We start from the raw sequence: 18,053 nt of genomic DNA on the forward strand, positions 1-18,053 counted from the left end.
ATGATATTCTAGCTCAATTGAAATAAGTACATTCGTAATCGTATGTTTCTGGCTGCGGCAAGAGTCCAGGCATGTGGTTATGGCTGTTATACAAGTCCATTACAAATGACTAGGGGAAATGATGCTAAAATACCTCAAAACAGGCCCCATAAAAGATGCCGACAACCTAGAAGCGATAGGTCAGTGTCAAGTTCAAAGCAGCATGATAAACATGGATCAGAAAATTATTTGGCAATAGAAGTTATCTCCACAAGGATCAGAACAGGTCTGAAGTATCTCATCAGGAGAAGGGCACAAGGAAAGACGCTCACATGGTGATATACAGTGTGCCGACAGTATAGATATAGTACAACAATTCGCAGTGACACTGTGGAAAAAAATATTAGCACCAGGTTTAAATCATTACTTGATGCAAAAAGAGTCAGAAAAAAAGGCAATATCAAGATGTCCGCATGTAGGTCTCGGAACAGGTCTGATGTATATCATCCTGAAGGAAAGGTGAAATATAAGACTTACACAACTTTATCGCACTCGCATTGGTGGCATGGCTGTTGCTATTGGTTTCCATCGTAGCCTGGCCGGGGATGGACAACCATACTCCCAGTCGACCCCCTCCGCATCATCATCATCATTCATATCGCAGTCCTCGACGTATACCCCCACTCCTACACCTTCTTCAGGTTCCAGTAGCACTTCTCGGCTAGACCGCCTCTCCTGCAGTTTCAACTTGTGAAGTGCAACTATAAGATCATCTGCGAGAGGCGTAGCATTTGGTGGTTCTTCACGAATTTGTTCCCAGCCGATGGGTGGGGATCCAGGTGGTGAGATAAGGAAGTTCTTTTCGATTGGTGGAGGACGTAATAAATTTTCATCTGCCGTTGGTGATGACGGTGAAAATATGGGATTGGGTTCGGAACGATATACTCTCAAAACCGTGGGTATTCTGCGCAAAAAAAAAATGAGAAACACGATGAGTACTTCGAATCAGATCACGTACCTGTGTGGGAGAGTCAAAATAAGAGGATCACAAGCGTTCTTTGCGACCTCAGCGGCCTCCTCTGCATAATATACCAGGATTATACGGCAAAATGATGCTATCGGCACCCATTGATTAATCTCGCCGTACGTAGCAAAGTGGTCACGCAAAGCATTGATTATCGAAGGTTGGAAAAATGATCGAGGAACTTGTGTTATTACAAGCGAATTTGTGGGCTGAGTAGACTTGGGTGATGCAAAAGAGTTTGCACGCTGGGTCAGGATCGAAATATCTGGCATGTCGTGGCTAGTGCTGAGGTGGGAAGTAGTCGTGTGTTGCCTCGAACGACATCGAACTTTGAACTTATATGTACTCGAAAAAAATATCCATGGTTACATAATCGCAAATGCAGCTACACTGCCTTCAGGGACCGGAAGAAACACTCAGTAGGCCAGCGCAGCAACAATCGCAGCTTGAACACAGGTTATTATACAGGGTATGTCGGAAATGCGGTGTCGTGGGCAGTCCTTGTAGTTCTTTTGTGTTCTCTATCGATGCGAAGACCTTTGTCATGTCACTTGGCAAGTTGGCCATTTCTCGAAGGAAATTCGGTTGACTCATCTGGATTTGATGATTTCACAGCCCAGTCGCACGAACAATACACGCAGTGTTAATAGATTGTGAGAATATGTATGGACAGGTCCAGATGTTTGTTATCAAGTCTCTTCTAGAGATAGCAAATCGAACTTCAGCAACGCTAGTACTTTATCATACACCCCAGCTTCCGAGTCTGCCAATGTCCAGACTCCTAGAATTATCGCATCAGAACGATCGTTATGCACGCAAGCGTTTCTGCACAGCATCTTGTTTCTCCTTGAGAGACTGCAATTTCTCGTCCTTTGTGGCGTCATAAGCGATGGTGACCTGATTAAAGCTGTAATGATGAGTACGCATGGATCAGTCGTCATATTAAAGAGGCTGTATAAGCCTGATGACTGACGGGTTATCCGGTGATTTCTGGAACTGCTTGTGCAACAGATCCTGTATAATTCAAATGTCAGACATCTCGAAATTGCGCTCACGGTGCCACTGACCTGATATTGCTGCAGGCGCAGCCCAGGATGCTGCGGTTGAGAAAATAGTACGTTAGCCTTGTGATTCGCCTACTGGGGATGCGGCCGTACCTCGAGCTTCAGGTTTGGCAGCTCGCGTTCCTTGTAAGCTTCAAACGCAGCCTAGGGATATGATAAATCGTGTATCAGAAATATACCATCAAGTGAGTTCTCACCTTAAATCGGCGCTATTAGGTGGCAAGTGTGTCAGTTATTAGCATAGCCTCAGGAAGAAACAATCTTGCCTCTGGGTGCCTTTCGATACCTGCAGCTTGTTGCCCTAAACTGGCCTTGTCCATCTTTGCGGTCACTACCTCCAGGAGATCCAGTGCATTATCGATGCCAGTTGCAGCATAGCTTTCGATCTCCTTAGGTGGTTCATCCTTGACATTCGTCTCTGTTGCTGGTATTTCTTGACTCGAGCTGCCTCCAGCTGCGATTGCTCCGGGACCAGCTGGTTTGACATCTTTCTTCTTTTTGGGTGCTGTCTTGACTTTTACGGGAGGGGCAGCTTCCTCCTCTGCAAGCAGCCGCGCATTCTCGGCTTTGCGGGCGAGCTCGGCTAGACGCTTGGCCTCCTTTTCCTCCTTAGCTTTGTTTCCCTTGGCGCCATCCTCCCATTTTTCAGCCTCTTTTTTTCCCTGTCAACACCGATTAATGAATTCTGTACAAAGGCCATGCTAATGTACGCACCTTCTCAGCAGCTGTAGCCTCTTGCTTCTTCGCCTCGTTCTCTGCCTTCTTGGCTCGACCACTCTCTTTTTTTGCGTTGCCACCTTTGGGAGCCATTTATGATAGTGCGGATATCAATCTGGTATAATCAAGTAAGAAGGTTCGAGTTCAAAAGGCCTTCAAAGAGCCCAACACTTAGTCAGATATTAATCTAATCTAATCTGCAGCGGGACCCGGACAACACTTATGTAACACAGCCGACCTCGTAATTCAAACAAGTGCATAGCTTAACTTAGCCGTTGAGCAGCCCCATTTAAAGCGCTGCTGTACCAGTACTTTCTATACCCCAACACCCCCGTTTCTTCTGTGTTCTGCATCTCTGTCGAATACCACATCATCCTGTCGTAGATCCCCATCAATACCTATTAGTACCATCATTTCGCACGACGCTCACATCAATGGGTGACACAACTGTCAGCAAGTGGTCTGCAGGAGTAGGTTGTAAGTGCGATTGTTCAGCTTTGTGTGTCGCATACAGATCGATGCGCCCAAACAGACGGTCCAGTGCTCTCCCAGACTGATCTTTATCTGCTCAATACCGAGCTGCAACTGCACCCGATCATGTCTGGTACAAACCATGGCTTCCACCTCATGTTTAACCTTGTCACTGGTATGTCACCTTAGAATCAATATCTGATAAGAGCTAATGTTTCGTAAACATAAGGTTCTACTGGCGGCTTCAATCCTAATGACCGGGATCGTGATATACCATTTTCTGCCAAAGACGAGCCTGCAACGCTTCCCCGCGTTCAAGATCTTATCATCATTACCGAGTCCAGTCCGTGGTGCACGGTAGTGCACAATGACCGTGGTGTTACTATGGGCGATGTCTGTAGCACGATTTGGAAAGAGTGAGTACCTGTCCAGCCGCCTTAACGTCCGAATCTAACCTTACCGACCCAGGTACACAGAGAGTTATGTGACCGATGCAGAATTCAATGTTCTCCCTCCAAGGCTCCAGGAACAAGTAAAGAGGGCCGCTACGCACAATAATGCCTCCGGTGCATCTTGGAACATGTATTACACCACCCCTGCACCAAATCGGTATAAACGAGTTGGTGAGTTATCCATGTAACTTTGCTGTTATGCGATGTCTTATACAATCTCTGTAGATTGGCTTCGAGACAAGTACTACTTTGACGGTCTGTCGAAGAAGGACAACTACTCGATTCAGCGTCTCGGTTTCAAGGCCCCCAACATTTTTGTATTAAACCTCACTTCATGATGGCCCCGTACCGTCACGCTTTCCGCCATGCTTCATGATGTATCATATGTCGCGTACTTTATGCTAACCCTTGTCATGTCTAAGGAAGGCCCCATCCCCGCATTAAGCTGTGAACATATGATCAGGCGATTTTCGTCAGAGCAACTCTGAGCGAAATCAACGCATTGATCTAATGATCAAGTTGGAGCTCTGCCTCCGATATCATCGTCGTGATCGGATCTACATTCATTTCAGCATGGGAATCGAATGGTTCATGAAGGACCAGGAATGATCACCCCAATGGCTACCGGCATTGCCCATGCCAAGCCCGAATTGTGGCGAGTTTCAAGAGCATAGGGTCTCCAGTGTAACGTTGGAGCCCAGAAACGGAAGGGGCCCCCGAAAGGTACAACAGGGTCGACAGTTTTGACCCTCAATCCGACCGCACTTGCGATTGGATGCTAGCCAACATCAGCGAACTTGGTGTCGCTGAAACATCGTGGAACCGCCTTGGTTGTAGGCGGGATGACTGTCTTATCCCTTCTAACTTACTCTGAAATCACTCAAACCTCTAGCTAGGGAAACATAGAATTGTAGGTGTCGGAATATTATGTGTTGCGAATATACACTTTGAACACTTCCGGTTTCTCCTGGAAGCAAGTGCGTCATAAGTCCAAGAGCAGGGGCCTATCGCATTGATATTACAACTCCAAATTCAGCGCCGACTGTTCAAATCAGTAGCTGGGGCCCCAAAACTCGTCTGCTGTCCAATTCAAGAAGTAATTCCTAGGTTGACTAATGGAAATGAAAACCAAGGAACCCCGTGTCGTGCTGATCTGTCACATCGGTTGTCATTGCCTCACGCTATACATACTCGTGCGATACGCGGTGGTGACTACATTTAATTGTCCAAGCTCGGATCCAAGGTCCAGATCTACGTCCGAGGATGATAAGTAATCTGGTGGAAACTTCTTACATCAAGAGCACAGCGAAGCCGCTCAGCGGGCGCGCAAAGTTCCATCGTGCGCTTAACTACTTACACCTGAAGGCGCTCGGGCTGCATTATGATGCCATCATGATTCATAACTAACGCCCCGGTCCCCGGATGGGCCTACAAATGGATGTGACAATGTGCCGCAATTATGTAAAAGTAGGCACAGCCACTAATCACTGACTTGCTCAGGGTAGCCGTCGGCCCATCTAAGTCCTTTCTCATCTTCCCACTGCCTCTTTTTTCCCTAAAGGTCATTGTCAGTTTGCTTGCATTTTTTGAATCCTATAGCAGCGGCTGTGTCGAGCACTGTATAAACCTCGAAAGGCTGTGGGATTGAATCAGTGCAGGAGGTTCCTGAAATCAGTCGATTTCACCATTTAGATTCACCACATACATTGAGCACGTTCTCTAACTGTACCCGCAGGTAAAGAGATACTGGCATCTATCCCGAGATATGGTTGATATGATGCTCCCTTCTCAGGCCCTTTTGAGCACTCAGACCGAGATATCGGCACAATCTATTCGAATTTATCCTTGAACCACCTCAAGTTGAGCCTGTGCCATACGTCCTGAGTTACCTCTGTATTAATAAGCGTGACATAGGTTTCCTTGCATTTCCTGTGAGCCGAATTCTATACCATTATGTTTTAATCCCGAATTGATGCATTTATTGGTTTCTGTCAGTGACGGCGTGACACAAACTGCAATCGCATTTATATCTAGAACATCAGCTCAAAATGCTATTTGAATCACCTGAGACAGCCAATACTCCCTTCATACCCCCCCTTCCCTCTCCCGAAAGTCTCGCGCCACCAGTCATTCCTCCAGTGCCTCAAAACCACCACCCGCCTGCGTGGGCTCAACAGCCCCGCACGCCAGGGCAATACCCATATTACCCCCCGACACCGTATAATACCACGCCATTTATCCCTCCCGTAGCCAACATACCCACCGCACATTCTACTCCTATCATGCCTCAAAGCTCCTACTTCCCCCCTCCTGCCAATCTTCCAAACATGTATGGAGCACCACCTGGTAATGGATTCTCGGCTGATTATACTGGTTATCCAAACGGCAACCCATCACCTTATGTGCCTACCCAACCTCCTCCGGGTACACCCTGGCCAGCGTCAGCGCCAGGGACAGGATACTCGTTCCAACATCCGCTACCACCGGGTCCTCCCGGCTGGGGTCCCCAACTAGGGGCATTCACACCCGCAGGATATCCGCCAGGATTTCCTACTCCTGCGGCAGCGTGGGGGATGCCTCTCCCTGGTGGGCCACCACCGAACATGTATGCTGGTCACACACCATGGGTGCACCCAACTGCACCGCCCCCTGCGCCGCCACAACCGCCTGACACTGCTCGCGCGAACTTTCGGTGGACGAGCAGTGCGGACCATATCAACCATTTTGCCGAAGGGCCACATTGTATGCACCTCATATTCAGGCTGAGATGAATGTTTTCTGATCCAGTATCATTTTATTAGATGGGCCCGTTCTCGAGCCTTTTCTTGTAAGGGCGGTATCGGCAACGATTAGCATCAATCCCCTCCTATCTCCACCCACAGACTCGCATGAAGACTACCTCCGCTGGAACATGATTTTCCCAACGAGTACTTGTTATCGCACAACTGGGCCAAAGCGTTCATGGATTAAAGGGCGTGAGGCACCCGCTACGTTCCCGCGCCTGTCACAAATCCGCATCATCTCACGGTCATTCCCGTGGATGATCTCTGTCAAAGCTAGACGCCAAAACATTGGTGTGACTTGCGGCGAAGTGATCGAAGCCATTTCTTCCTATTTTTATGGGGACGTCGCGAAAAAGGAGTATGAAGGAGTTACAACCCGTCGCCGACGGGAGATTTGGCAAGCGTATCAGTATAATCGCTCAACGGACAGCAACGTCCCCGGCGGCCACCTGGGAGAACAGCTGAGACGCCTGGATTGGCTCTGCAGTAATTCGAGGTGGGGCGGTCTTGTCCGTAACGATGAATTCATCAAAGAGGCTTGTGGAGACGTCTTGCCTTGTACTTTCGAGCTCAAGTGCATCCCAAGCTACCCACTTAGTCCAGAGGAAGCTAGCGAGCAGCAGCGAATCGCGCGGCACGCTGAAAACCGTTCTCGTTCTCGTCCAAATTCTCGTCCAAGGTCTATGGCTTCTCGATCTAACTCTCGTGAAGGACGTGACACAGAGACTACTACTGAGGATGAACTGGAAGAACCGGAATGATATATTTTGCATGCACAAGACACATTACGCGGATTTTTTGCTCTTGTTTTACGGGGATTTCTCTCATGATGTCTCATATTGTAGCCGTGACCTTTTTGGCACGTTTATTTTTCATATATTGTTCTATTTTTGCTGTCCAACAGCTTACGCCTTGGAGTAGAGTTCACTTCACTCTTGTACAAACAATAAGACCAAGTGTTCCGGTGACTTAGACACAATAATGCATGGTTCTGTATGCTGGTCATGTGTTAAGCAAGTACTACTTCGATATGAACATCATGATGGGCTTCGCAGTTACCAAAACAGGAAAGCCGTCGGAAACATATGTTAGGAGTCTACTAACTTGCGACATTTTCGAAGTTCCATACGGGGGATGGAGCAATGAGACCTGAGAGAAGAGGAAGAGTGAAACGATCACTAGTATTATTGATATTGTTACAGGTTGTGGTCCTGATAGCAAGTCTCAGTGTGATACTGGTAACAATGCCTACAAGACTTCAAATTGTTCCACTATCCACATTTGCCTTACATAAATTGTGGACACGACTGTGGTATATAAAGCGCAGGCATTTCCTCTGCATCGTTATCCCGCTTCATCTCCTACCTTCACCTCACACAGTCAATCATGTTTAAACCAATCCTCGATGAACACGAACTCATTCGCCGAGTCTGTGCTCTGATGATCGTCCCGTGCTGCAGTGGATGTCGAGCAGGGCGCCCCCAACGTCCTGCGTGACATCCAGATTGTCCCACAGACGATGTTCCTCTCAAAGTCAGGTGAACACCCCGTAATGAAACACATCCAAGTTGCGGAGTATTCACCTGGCTGATGAGATATGCATGACATATTAATCTTTGCGTGTTCTCCCCATAACAGGACATCCATCAAACTCCAAGTCTTCAGGGCCCCTGGCTCTCAACTTGAAGCGCGGCGTTTCGGCCTTGTGCAGGTTATATACATTGATTGGAGGTCAACCAAGGCTCGCTGCGTCTCCTGTCAAATCCGCGATATGATTTACTCAGCCGAAAAGTCTCCATGCTTTAACGGTCCTACAGCCTTCAAAGTACAACGAAGCTGACTGTAGCACCGTTAAAGTATGTCAGTCCTTCGGCTGACTAAATCATATTGCCGAATTCGACTGGAGACGTGGCGACCTGACCTTCGATCGATATATGTGGCCTGTATGAGGCTGAAACGCCGCGCTTCACGTTAGGAGCTATGGGTCATGAAGTGTCTGCAGTGCTTGTGTGCAGCTAGTACAAGATGTTGATTAACGATTCGTTTTGCCTATTTGTCTTTCAAATTCAAATTCAAATTCAAACACTAAATACAGCTTGAATGTACAGTACCACAATGAAACTTGAATCAGACAGCACATTATCCCGCTGCCTGAAGAATACCCGACGATTGTCAATCAGAACGTCTCCTATGCTACACACCGCTGGTTGAAATATTCTGGAAAGGAATTGATAACATGCCGGTTGCTGAGTCCCAGTCGCCCAGGAGCTTAGCGTTATATTCTCGAACGCTAAGGATCAGGCGTGGTCCCAGCACAAACATGTGCACGAGCAAGGAGATTTGACAGAAACAAAGATGCATTCGAAATTCCAGGGAGGATGTGTCCTATAGAAATTATGAACCGTGGGCGCAAGCACAGATGCGAGAGAGATCGGCGTACCGCTGAAATGATTGAAAACAAATCACTGAGCTGGAAGCAAGAAATAGCAAAAAAGCTAGCGCGTGCGAAAGGTCAGCGATGGAAAGGATATCCACATTACGAGCTTACATCGAAAAATAAATTAGGTGAGTTTGCATTAACACCGTGAAACAATTACCAATGAGCCCTCCTGCTGAATATCGTCGCAGTTCACGGATGTGTTTTACAGCAATCCGGACTGCGAGACACAGTATAAGAACTTCCCACACAGTGCTGAGTGTCCAAGTGATGGTACACACAAGTACGCCATCTCCCTTATAGCTGAGGCTACACTGATACGTGTCAGAGAGAATGAGCTCCTCTAATATTCGTGAATGAGCCTATTGCACCTAAGTCTGTGATCCATCAGTATACTCACCCCCTGAAACAAACCTCGCTGCGAGTGCGGTCATTACTCCGTCATAGATGTTGATAGGCACGAAGATGACAACGAGAAATACCAGCATCTTTCTAGATCGCTGATACATGGCATGTAATCGGGCGATCATGATGACTTGCGTAATGTTTTAGTCAAGACTGAAGTCTGGGAGACGAATCGCTCACCACCTAGCATTACATTTCCGACCATACTCATCCAATCTAGTGCGGCATGCATAACCAGGCCTAACGAATACAGTTGGTCACCAGCTTCAGAGGATCATGCTCGAAAAAACTCACAGCTGTGGTAGTCATTATCCCAAACCAAACAGCTAATAGAAGATCTTACTCACCCCTGCATTGGAATGGATTAGTTGGACTAAAATGATTGTCATTGGTGGGCAATACTCACTACGTCTGTCACCGAGATGGTCGGAACATATACTGAATGTTGCCAGTCAGAAAAAGAAAAAGAGTGTGTATGTGTGGAGACATACACAGCATACCGATGCTAATTGTGAGAATGGCTCATTAGCGTAACACCATTTGCTTACTAGCCTTCCAGACATACACGGAAAACAGCAATCCAAGATAGCGCATCTAAGATATCTTCTGATCAGCACAACGTGTCAGTCGCACTTATATCACGAACTACACACACTCAAATACAAAAAGGTCATGAGGGACCAGCGTTGGCTCTGTTGCGAATTGATGGTTGTTTTGTTCTGACACAGGATTCGACTCACCCAGACCAGATCAACCTTTGAAACCGTTCTTAGCGAGGTAGCTGCTCTGATAGTGATATCAACCTACCTCTTGTCCAAATGTGAGTACTGGAGAGACTATAAGGTTATTGGTTGTTCTTGAATTCTATCATGCTCACCCCAATCGTACATTACCCCGGCGGAGGCAGCAACTGCGAAACCACAGCCAAAGTTAGATCGAGACATCACCATCATCATCAGCCTAGTCCTACACGAACCTATGAGATAGCTGAGGAAGAAGGCCGAATCGATGGCTGGCCACCAAGACGGATCATTTGAGACTACGGTCATGTTTCTCGAAAATCGATGGATGTGGGAGGGCGTGGACTTGATCGGCGTACAACAATTAATTCGTGCTAGATATACCACCATCCAGCCCTTTTATAATAGACCGAAGTGATCGCAACGGGATGATATTCGTTCCTGCCTTCATTAATTGACCCAAGTAAGTATGTTCACATGAGAGTAGAAACGTGGGTTAATCCACGCCGGCCTTCGATTGAGTCAAAGTAGATGTTGATCACGAAGCTGCCAAGCCGTGACTCGCGCAAAACACGTTGGAAGTCAAAATACTGGAAGATTCCAGTAGCTTGTGGTTGATCTGTGTGTCTACCCTTGTGACGGTCGTAGCACCGGGGCGTACCAAAACACATAACATCGCCGCAGAGCGAGCATTCGCTGGCATGTCTACCTGTTTCCGCCCATAAATGATGCTGAAAATATACCGTTGACTATGATAGTGATGGGGTGCTCGAACCAGACACGTATTTAGTCCACGGGCCCGGGAGTCCAGCACGCGAAAACGTAGTCCTTAGGAGTGTATTTCAGGTCGAGTGAGCCTTACTTGTTAGGAGACGAACGTAGTACCACTGATAGCCCGGCGACCGTCGGGCCCGTTTGACAACCATCCGTGGGAGACGCAGAGATAACGAGCCGGGAATTTTCCAGGAAGCTCAATTCTAAAATGTCGTTGTCGTTTGGGACCCGAGCACCGCGGCTAGCTAGTGCCGCTAACCCAAACCTGGGACTTGTGCCTAAACATGTATATGGTACTGCCAGTGGATATTGCTCTAAGTATGCATTGTGGCAGCCTGAGTCGTTTCAAACGTTTGTCGATTGACGGTAGTGGCATCGTGCTCGTAACGTGGTTTCTGCTAGTTCCTTCTAGAATCACACTGCGTGGTCTGCAGACTCTGCACAGCGCGTGGCTGCTTTTTCCAAGGTCACCGGCTCAAGTTGCTCTTTTAAATTCACCCATGGCCAGACAATTGCAAAAACATGGTAATATGCAAGAATATCGAAAGGCATGATTTTACATAAGGCATAGTAACGATTGTTCGTAAGAGTACCAAGAGCTGTTTCCGAGTCCTGACACACATTCATAACCATCTCAACAAATATCTAGCGACTTTGTTTCACATCTAGGATGTTCCACATCGGGTTCGAAGAATATGCTGATTCATCTGATACGGGCGCTTGAACTCCTTTCTGCAGCCTGCACAAACAGCCTTGATATTCCCCTCGTGCACCTCTTTGACGTGGCGAGTGAGGTTATCCTTGTTGACGAGTGTTGAGCACCCGGACCGGGTGCATTGTACTTTGTTCTTTGCTTGGCTAGCCTGCACAACGGGGATAGACAGTTGCGCATCGGGTCCGGCCGAAGAACTCGATGGGACATGCTCCTGGGAATGAATGCCCTGAAAGTGTTGCGCAGCGGGCTCATTGGACGTGCCACGGAGCGACAATTCTAGTGATACGTTGTAAGCGTTTCAAGGAAAAGCTGCAAATGATAGCGAATTCACCGAAGCGAGCATCCACACCCGCCGATGACGATTCCGTGACACGCGGATCACATAATGCCGGAAAAACCTCAGAGTGCATATTGTGCTGAACCTGAGTTACATAGTCGGCAGAACTACGGGCGCTGTGGGCCAATAACCCTATACACGGTAAGTGTTTAGAAGAAAAACTACATATAAAGAAACTTACCTTGAGGAGAACCTGTACCCTCCGACAGCGATCCCATGACCCTAAACGTTCCATGGGGTGCAGGCTGTGACACGAAGTAACGGTCATGCGAAGATACAAACGGTGGAATAGCATTGAGGCCATCGAGTCCAGCTTGGGAGTCGACGGCGCTATCACATCCGCCTAAAATCTCCATCGTGGCATCTGAGTGGTAATTGTCAAGGAAATGGATTTCCTCGTGCACGCGACGCTCTAACTCGTAGAGGTGGTCGAGGCGCCGAAGACATGACTGTAGGAGTAGTCTCCTTGAACGTTGGTCAGGGGCCAGCCCTAGCCACTGTGAGGGCGACAGGTCTTGTAGTGTCGATCTGGATGATTTTATGGTGAGCTTGTGTCTTTGTCTACGATGCGCGTGTGAGCTATCCATCTGGACACTCTAGGCGACAGATGAAGTGGTGGGAATGCAGGAAAATACTTACTGTCTTCCCAGCTTTTATATCATATGCTTCATGTCCATGGCACGTCTGGCAGACATAAGCTCGACTCCTCTGATCCAATGGATGACTTGCTTGCAACTACTAGTTGCCGCGTGTGGTATGGGATTAATTGGCAAGGTTTGAAATGAAAAGCCGACACCTTGAGTACCTGCAGTTTTGCCTACACCGCAGTTTTGCCTACACCTGGGAGAGACGTCACATGAATACCGTCCTATCACAGTATAATTTAGCTTACTTTGATGCGATTCGAGAACAAGATTGGAGACCAGCAGAAGCTTTTACAACGTCATGGTGTGCTCTTGTATTGGGCAGGACTTGATGTCAGTATGATCCACTGTGTATCCACAAAGAGAAAAATAGCCGGTACTGAACCAAACGGATAGGTAGTAATACCACACATAAGAAGAATGACATCGTGCTTGCAGTGCCAGTTTCAATTCATCCGAGTCGATCGAATCTGGGCGGGGAGCCATGGTAAGCGCCATCAATCATTGACCGTCGGTCGATCGGTTGATTAGCTTCATGCTACTGGACGAAAAGTCAGGCCGCATCACCGAAGTCACAGTGGCCCACAGTAAGCCATTGCTCGAATTGAGGAGGTGGTGATCTGTTGTACATGCGGTGTCATGGTGGTGGAATTGAAAACACGGCTACCGGTAGAAGGACCTTGGACATGATTTCAGTATGATAGCTTATTGAAAACAAAAGTGATTTAGGGATGCGGATGTGAAAATACGCGGCTCATATGATTACATAACCCTACTCAATAACAGTTTATTCACTAGTTTATTTTACTAGGGGTTGCAACGTTGCGGACATGGACCCAATTGCTCTGTCTCTATATTATTCATGGCGGCGAGTCTGCAGGAAGGCGGGAGTCGGAACTGGCCTATTCCTGAAGAACTCCGTGAACTCGGCAATTTGAGTCTCGACATTTAGGGTAACTGCGGGTACATATGCTAATATTTGTACGTTCCAACTTCGAAATTGACAACACTAGCTTCATTTAGACATAATCCTTGCTTCAGAAACGCATTGGGCCAGGGCCCCAGCGGACATTTGTGACCCTCGAGACCTCTGGCACCCCTCTGCCTGCTCCGTCGACCCTTCCAGTTCCAGCAACCTCTTATGAGCCACTCTTTTCTGCAAGAAAAATCGTTTATTATTCACGCGTGGTTCTGTACCATATTATGCTGATATTAAATAGTGATGTAGTGGACTTCCTGTATAAACAGTCCATCGACCCGCGCCTCGCATCTGAGGGTGTGAGTGTGGAGCGATAAGGGTAACGTGAAACAGTCAGGGCACGAGGGTAGGCGTGTATAGTTAAGTACTCGGGGTTAGAACTGCGAAGAGATGCTGAGAATAATGAACGCTCAGAGCTCAGCGGGCTTGCGCTGGAGACCACTTCATGGAGTCTTTTGCACAAATAGTACTAGTAAAATGCCACTATAATTGTGTGTACAATTTGTAATGTCAGTATTAAATAGAGCAAGAATATACTCGTCAATAAGTAGCTTCCGAAAGGGTGTAATACGCGCAGTCGGATGTCGTAGCAGGTCGCGCTGGCTGGCCAAGACATAATGCATAATGATCCGTCCAGCTGCACCTACCATTCTGGAGCACCTGTGAGCCGCTGTAACATCTTAACGTCGAATCATCGCAGTTTAGTCCAGCCTGTAGGTATTCCATGAAGGCTTGAATCGTGGTCTTGTACATTCATAAGTAACGAGATATATAGTACTACATGTAGATCATATACTTAGCACAAACACATTTAAACGAAGCAAGAGTGGTGAATACAGGCATTTCTACGAAACACGTATGAATCAAGATTAACACTCAGTTGAGTGATTTGGTAGATTAGGAACGTTCGCCCCGGAGACGGCGTGCGAGAGCGAGATCCTTGGGCTGACTACGAAAATGTGTGAGCAATTAAACTACTAGTAACTTGGAGGAGTAAGCTTACATGGTGACCCTCTTGGCGTGAATGGCAGCCAGATTGGTATCCTCAAAGAGAGATACTAGATAAGCTGCACAAGCAAACATGGATGAGCTTGAGTGACAGTCCAATGATGCATCTACTTACCCTCGCTAGCCTCTTGCAGGGCAAGAACAGCGGACGACTGGAAGCGAAGATCGGTCTGCAAGTGGTTAGCAATGTCAGCGTTTGTGTTACATGCAAGGGAAATATGGGCATACCTTGAAGTCCTGGGCAATCTCTCGCACGAGCCTCTGGAAGGGGAGCTTGCGGATGAGCAGCTCGGTGGATTTCTGGTACCTCCTGATTTCACGGAGGGCGACTGTGCCAGGTCTGAAGCGATGAGGCTTCTTCACACCTCCAGTGGCGGCGGCCTACGATGACGAGTAAATTAATGAGAGTTCACAGTATATGATAGTAAATACTAACCGCAATACTCTTTCTAGTCTGCTTGGTAGCGAGTTGTTTGCGAGGAGCCTTGCCTCCTGTCGACTTGCGGGCGGTTTGCTGAAGTTACCAAAAAAGGAAAGTCGTTAGAAACATATGTTACAACATTAGAAGTTCCATCGGGGCACGAGAGGGACTTCCGGAGGTTGGAAGATGCGGATGGAACAGAATGCGTAGTTTCAAACCTCCGTGGTGCCTTCTTTGCGAAAGAAAATCACCAAACACAGGTCTTACGCCACAGCACCCGGCGCTTGGGAACACCTCCTTCTCATACTCCCCCCCACTCGGGACGACAATCATGTCCCCCTCCCCTCACAAAATTTTATACAATAGAGTAGAACAGTATCTACATACCTTAGTACGAGCCATTTGATAATTTGTGGGGTAAGTTAGAATTTGAGATTTGAACTCGAAGATCACCGAGATGATGGTAGTTGGGAAGAAAGAGAGTGGGGGAAAATATATCAACACATCCTCTCTCCTTAAGCCAGCTGGAGGATTTTTTTTGCTGGCATTTCTGACTCTGCTTTGCAGTGCTTGTGGTCAGTGCGCACTTCGCTGTGACAGTCTCATGGCAGGGGCGGAGTCAATAGCGGAACTGTCGTCATGAGTGTTGACAAACAGATGTAAACAAGCGCGCATTCAAGTTTCAAGTATTTCATTAATGCAAAGTCAATCATACTTCATAGCTTCAGCTACTGATCGTGCTACTACATAAGTCTCCCATTTGCTCGAAACGCGAAAATAGCACCAGGACTTGATGGTGCTGCCAATGCTCAGCATGGATACATCAATACCAATGCTGTTACCCTCGAGCTCAATTCCGCGTCCACCTTCACATCCTCATCTAGAATGGACACCTAAACGGTATCTCTCTGATCCTCAACCACCTCCTATGGACGATGCAAGAGTTCTTGAGCAAGAAATGGCTGCTGCAAGACAGTTGCAAGATGGGAAAGCCGTAAAGAAGACAAGACCTCGGCGGACTGTTGATTTTAATGCGGGTATGGGCAGGTGGAATATTGTATGTAGCAACTTGATCATTACACGATTATACGTCTAATCCAGTGTAGCTACGCAAACACCGACCTAATTCGACATATGTCCCCTCCATGAGACCTGCTCCTCCCTTCGTTATTGACGTGCGAGTTTTTCTTTCCGTGGCGCATAGCTGCTGAAGAAATGTTCCTTGTGTATAGCTGCTCCCACCAATTGCATATCCTGGAAACTCTTCGACGTCCTTGTGCACCAAATTTATTCACACCTCGACTAACAAGATTCGTTGTCCAGTCAATGTCGTTACAGTCCGTACCACCGTTGACGTTTCTTTTAAATCTCTCAAACATTAATTTAGTGGACTCCAGAAGGACGACGAGTACTGACAGGGTCAACAAGCGGAGAATTTACCCTCTGGAACGGTCTCACATTCAATTTCGAGACTATTCTCCAAGCCCACGATTCCGCCGTCCGCGCCTTCCAGTTCACACACTCTGGCTCATTCCTAGCTTCGGCAGATCAGAATGGAATAATTAAGTATTTCCAGCCGAATATGAACAACTTGACTGCGTGGGCTGGCCATCGTGAGGCTATCCGAGGCTTGAGCTTCAGCCCAGATGATCGCCGCTTTGCAACGGCAAGCGATGATTCAACTATCCGAATATGGTCGTTCGAAGAGAGTCGGGAAGAAAGTGTTCTTACAGGTAGAAAGATTTATTCATCGTTTCGTGGTTTGGTCCGTTGATTTTATTGCTAGGACATGGGTGGGATGTCAAGTGCGTTGAGTGGCATCCTAGCAAAGGTCTTCTAGTATCTGGAAGCAAAGATAACCAAATAAAATTCTGGGACCCGCGAACTGGAGCGGTTCTTTCAACACTGTAAGTGCACCAAAACAATTCATTGCCATCATTAACGAGTGACTTAGGCATCAGCACAAAAATACAATACAAGGCCTGGCATGGTCTCCCAACGGCAACCTTGTAGCAAGCGCCTCCCGTGATCAAACGGTTCGCGTCTTCGACATCCGCGCCATGAAAGAATTCCGCATCCTTAGAGGCCACAAGAAAGAAGTCTGCTGTAAGCTTTGCCTAATTTCACTCGACCGCACACTAACAATCCATAGCCGTGACATGGCACCCCGTGCACCCGATACTTGTGTCTGGCGGCTCCGAGGGCGCCGTGCTCCACTGGGACCTCGGCGGCCCAGAACCAACGAACATGCAATCCGTCACACAGCCCCGCGCCACGCTATCGCAAGCGCACGATTCCAACATCTGGTCAATGGCCTTCCACCCCATGGGCCATCTCTTCGTGACCGCATCAAATGACCACACCACGCGTTTCTGGTCGCGCGAGCGCCCTGGAGACGCAACATCAGTGTTCTCCGGCGGCGGCGAGAAGCCCCCAGAAATTATAGACATGAGCGGGCAGGACGACGAGGACGACGCGATGGTCCCCGGGTTCAGCTATGGTGGTACGAATAAGTGGTGGGGCAAAGACGAGGACACGGCGGTTGGCTTGGGAGATAATAGTTATACCCAGCGCGCGCCGTTTTCGGGCGACGATCCGATGGGATCGGATGACTTTATTCCTGGATTTGGAACATCGGATAATCTTGGAGGTGGCGCAGGTCCTTCGGCCGTCGCTCCGAAACAGAGTGGTCCGCTTCCTGGTCAGGAAGAGATGTGGACGGCTGATTCGAGAGGTGAGTCGAGAGGTGAGGATTGGGGGAACCGCAGGGGTGGGTGGACAGGTCGCGGAAGGGGATATAATCCCAACGGTGCTCGTAGAGGGCGGTACTGACATGATGAGATTATCTGTATCTATGCGCCATCTCCCTCAAATATGGTCACCACAAATTGAGAGCTCGAAGACAGTTGTATTGGAATGTAAGAGCTGACATGACGCGTTCTATGGTACGGTGATTACTTCATCAAAAATCAATATGTATCAGGAGCACTACAACGCGGAAATGCATCCTAGGAAGGTCAATAACGATAGCATATGAGATAGCTGAAAAGATAAACAAGAAAGATGAAAATGACTGTACGATGCGAGGAAGCCCTGTGCAAGG

At 47.8% G+C, this 18,053-nt stretch overlaps 8 protein-coding genes across 8 annotated transcripts; 3 read left to right on the top strand and 5 right to left on the bottom strand.

The window, feature by feature from the left end:
* Positions 1 to 522: 522 nt before the first annotated feature.
* On the bottom strand, positions 523 to 1,275 carry HD556DRAFT_1231447 (Calcipressin; the record flags this gene model as incomplete). The annotated part of the gene is made up of 2 exons (XM_041297430.1): positions 523 to 943; positions 998 to 1,275. The coding sequence occupies 2 exons, from the start codon at positions 1,273 to 1,275 to the stop codon at positions 523 to 525; spliced, it is 699 nt and encodes a 232-aa protein (XP_041163810.1).
* Positions 1,276 to 1,367: 92 nt separating this feature from the next.
* HD556DRAFT_1347659 (uncharacterized protein) lies at positions 1,368 to 2,971 on the bottom strand. Its single transcript, XM_041302288.1, has 7 exons — positions 2,782 to 2,971; positions 2,334 to 2,729; positions 2,265 to 2,276; positions 2,161 to 2,211; positions 2,071 to 2,100; positions 1,977 to 2,017; positions 1,368 to 1,910 (listed from the first exon to the last, which is right to left on the bottom strand). The coding sequence occupies exons 1-7, from the start codon at positions 2,875 to 2,877 to the stop codon at positions 1,811 to 1,813; spliced, it is 726 nt and encodes a 241-aa protein (XP_041163811.1). The 5' UTR covers positions 2,878 to 2,971; the 3' UTR covers positions 1,368 to 1,810.
* Positions 2,972 to 3,218: 247 nt separating this feature from the next.
* Positions 3,219 to 4,045, top strand: HD556DRAFT_1305626 (uncharacterized protein; the record flags this gene model as incomplete). The annotated part of the gene is made up of 5 exons (XM_041299807.1): positions 3,219 to 3,261; positions 3,299 to 3,430; positions 3,485 to 3,671; positions 3,724 to 3,878; positions 3,933 to 4,045. The coding sequence occupies 5 exons, from the start codon at positions 3,219 to 3,221 to the stop codon at positions 4,043 to 4,045; spliced, it is 630 nt and encodes a 209-aa protein (XP_041163812.1).
* A 2,265-nt stretch (positions 4,046 to 6,310) lies between these two features.
* On the top strand, positions 6,311 to 7,251 carry HD556DRAFT_1231540 (uncharacterized protein; the record flags this gene model as incomplete). Its single annotated transcript, XM_041297436.1, has 2 exons — positions 6,311 to 6,449; positions 6,509 to 7,251. 2 exons carry the CDS (start codon positions 6,311 to 6,313, stop codon positions 7,249 to 7,251), a joined length of 882 nt encoding a protein of 293 aa, XP_041163813.1.
* Positions 7,252 to 8,543: 1,292 nt separating this feature from the next.
* On the bottom strand, positions 8,544 to 10,160 carry HD556DRAFT_1347689 (uncharacterized protein). Its single transcript, XM_041302289.1, has 11 exons — positions 10,140 to 10,160; positions 10,073 to 10,087; positions 9,986 to 10,024; positions 9,898 to 9,926; positions 9,824 to 9,837; positions 9,738 to 9,770; positions 9,513 to 9,572; positions 9,328 to 9,462; positions 9,039 to 9,270; positions 8,931 to 8,985; positions 8,544 to 8,875 (listed from the first exon to the last, which is right to left on the bottom strand). Exons 3-11 carry the CDS (start codon positions 10,004 to 10,006, stop codon positions 8,684 to 8,686), a joined length of 771 nt encoding a protein of 256 aa, XP_041163814.1. The 5' UTR covers positions 10,007 to 10,024; positions 10,073 to 10,087; positions 10,140 to 10,160; the 3' UTR covers positions 8,544 to 8,683.
* Positions 10,161 to 11,809: 1,649 nt separating this feature from the next.
* Positions 11,810 to 12,485, bottom strand: HD556DRAFT_1305630 (uncharacterized protein; the record flags this gene model as incomplete). Its single annotated transcript, XM_041299808.1, has 2 exons — positions 11,810 to 12,030; positions 12,080 to 12,485. 2 exons carry the CDS (start codon positions 12,483 to 12,485, stop codon positions 11,810 to 11,812), a joined length of 627 nt encoding a protein of 208 aa, XP_041163815.1.
* A 1,735-nt stretch (positions 12,486 to 14,220) lies between these two features.
* On the bottom strand, positions 14,221 to 15,623 carry HD556DRAFT_1347726 (histone H3). Its single transcript, XM_041302290.1, has 6 exons — positions 15,338 to 15,623; positions 14,966 to 15,043; positions 14,758 to 14,910; positions 14,645 to 14,699; positions 14,525 to 14,588; positions 14,221 to 14,470 (listed from the first exon to the last, which is right to left on the bottom strand). Exons 1-6 carry the CDS (start codon positions 15,350 to 15,352, stop codon positions 14,419 to 14,421), a joined length of 417 nt encoding a protein of 138 aa, XP_041163816.1. The 5' UTR covers positions 15,353 to 15,623; the 3' UTR covers positions 14,221 to 14,418.
* A 3-nt stretch (positions 15,624 to 15,626) lies between these two features.
* Positions 15,627 to 17,837, top strand: HD556DRAFT_1347729 (WD40-repeat-containing domain protein). Its single transcript, XM_041302291.1, has 7 exons — positions 15,627 to 16,007; positions 16,057 to 16,125; positions 16,183 to 16,287; positions 16,338 to 16,683; positions 16,737 to 16,857; positions 16,905 to 17,056; positions 17,103 to 17,837. Exons 1-7 carry the CDS (start codon positions 15,744 to 15,746, stop codon positions 17,780 to 17,782), a joined length of 1,737 nt encoding a protein of 578 aa, XP_041163817.1. The 5' UTR covers positions 15,627 to 15,743; the 3' UTR covers positions 17,783 to 17,837.
* Positions 17,838 to 18,053: the final 216 nt, after the last annotated feature.

Source organism: Suillus plorans (assembly GCF_016647745.1).
Source record: "Suillus plorans strain S12 chromosome Unknown HD556scaffold_11, whole genome shotgun sequence".
NCBI lineage: Eukaryota > Fungi > Basidiomycota > Agaricomycetes > Boletales > Suillaceae > Suillus > Suillus plorans.

Coding starts and splice junctions, on each gene's coding strand:
- HD556DRAFT_1347729 (XM_041302291.1), top strand. CDS start 15,744: ATGGTGCTGCCAATGCTCAGCATGGATACATCAATACCAATGCTGTTA. Junction 16,288..16,337: donor GTCCAGTCAATGTCGTTACA/GTCCGTACCACC, acceptor ACATTAATTTAG/TGGACTCCAGAAGGACGACG. Junction 16,858..16,904: donor GGAGCGGTTCTTTCAACACT/GTAAGTGCACCA, acceptor CGAGTGACTTAG/GCATCAGCACAAAAATACAA.
- HD556DRAFT_1347689 (XM_041302289.1), bottom strand. CDS start 10,006: ATGACCTTTTTGTATTTGAGT. Junction 9,927..9,985: donor TGACCTTTTTGTATTTGAGT/GTGTGTAGTTCG, acceptor AAGATATCTTAG/ATGCGCTATCTTGGATTGCT. Junction 9,271..9,327: donor AGCGAGGTTTGTTTCAGGGG/GTGAGTATACTG, acceptor CACGAATATTAG/AGGAGCTCATTCTCTCTGAC.
- HD556DRAFT_1347659 (XM_041302288.1), bottom strand. CDS start 2,877: ATGGCTCCCAAAGGTGGCAACGCAAAAAAAGAGAGTGGTCGAGCCAAG. Junction 2,730..2,781: donor AGGCTACAGCTGCTGAGAAG/GTGCGTACATTA, acceptor CGGTGTTGACAG/GGAAAAAAAGAGGCTGAAAA. Junction 2,018..2,070: donor TGCGCCTGCAGCAATATCAG/GTCAGTGGCACC, acceptor TGAATTATACAG/GATCTGTTGCACAAGCAGTT.
- HD556DRAFT_1347726 (XM_041302290.1), bottom strand. Junction 14,911..14,965: donor AGACTAGAAAGAGTATTGCG/GTTAGTATTTAC, acceptor TCGTCATCGTAG/GCCGCCGCCACTGGAGGTGT. Junction 14,471..14,524: donor CACGCCAAGAGGGTCACCAT/GTAAGCTTACTC, acceptor ACATTTTCGTAG/TCAGCCCAAGGATCTCGCTC.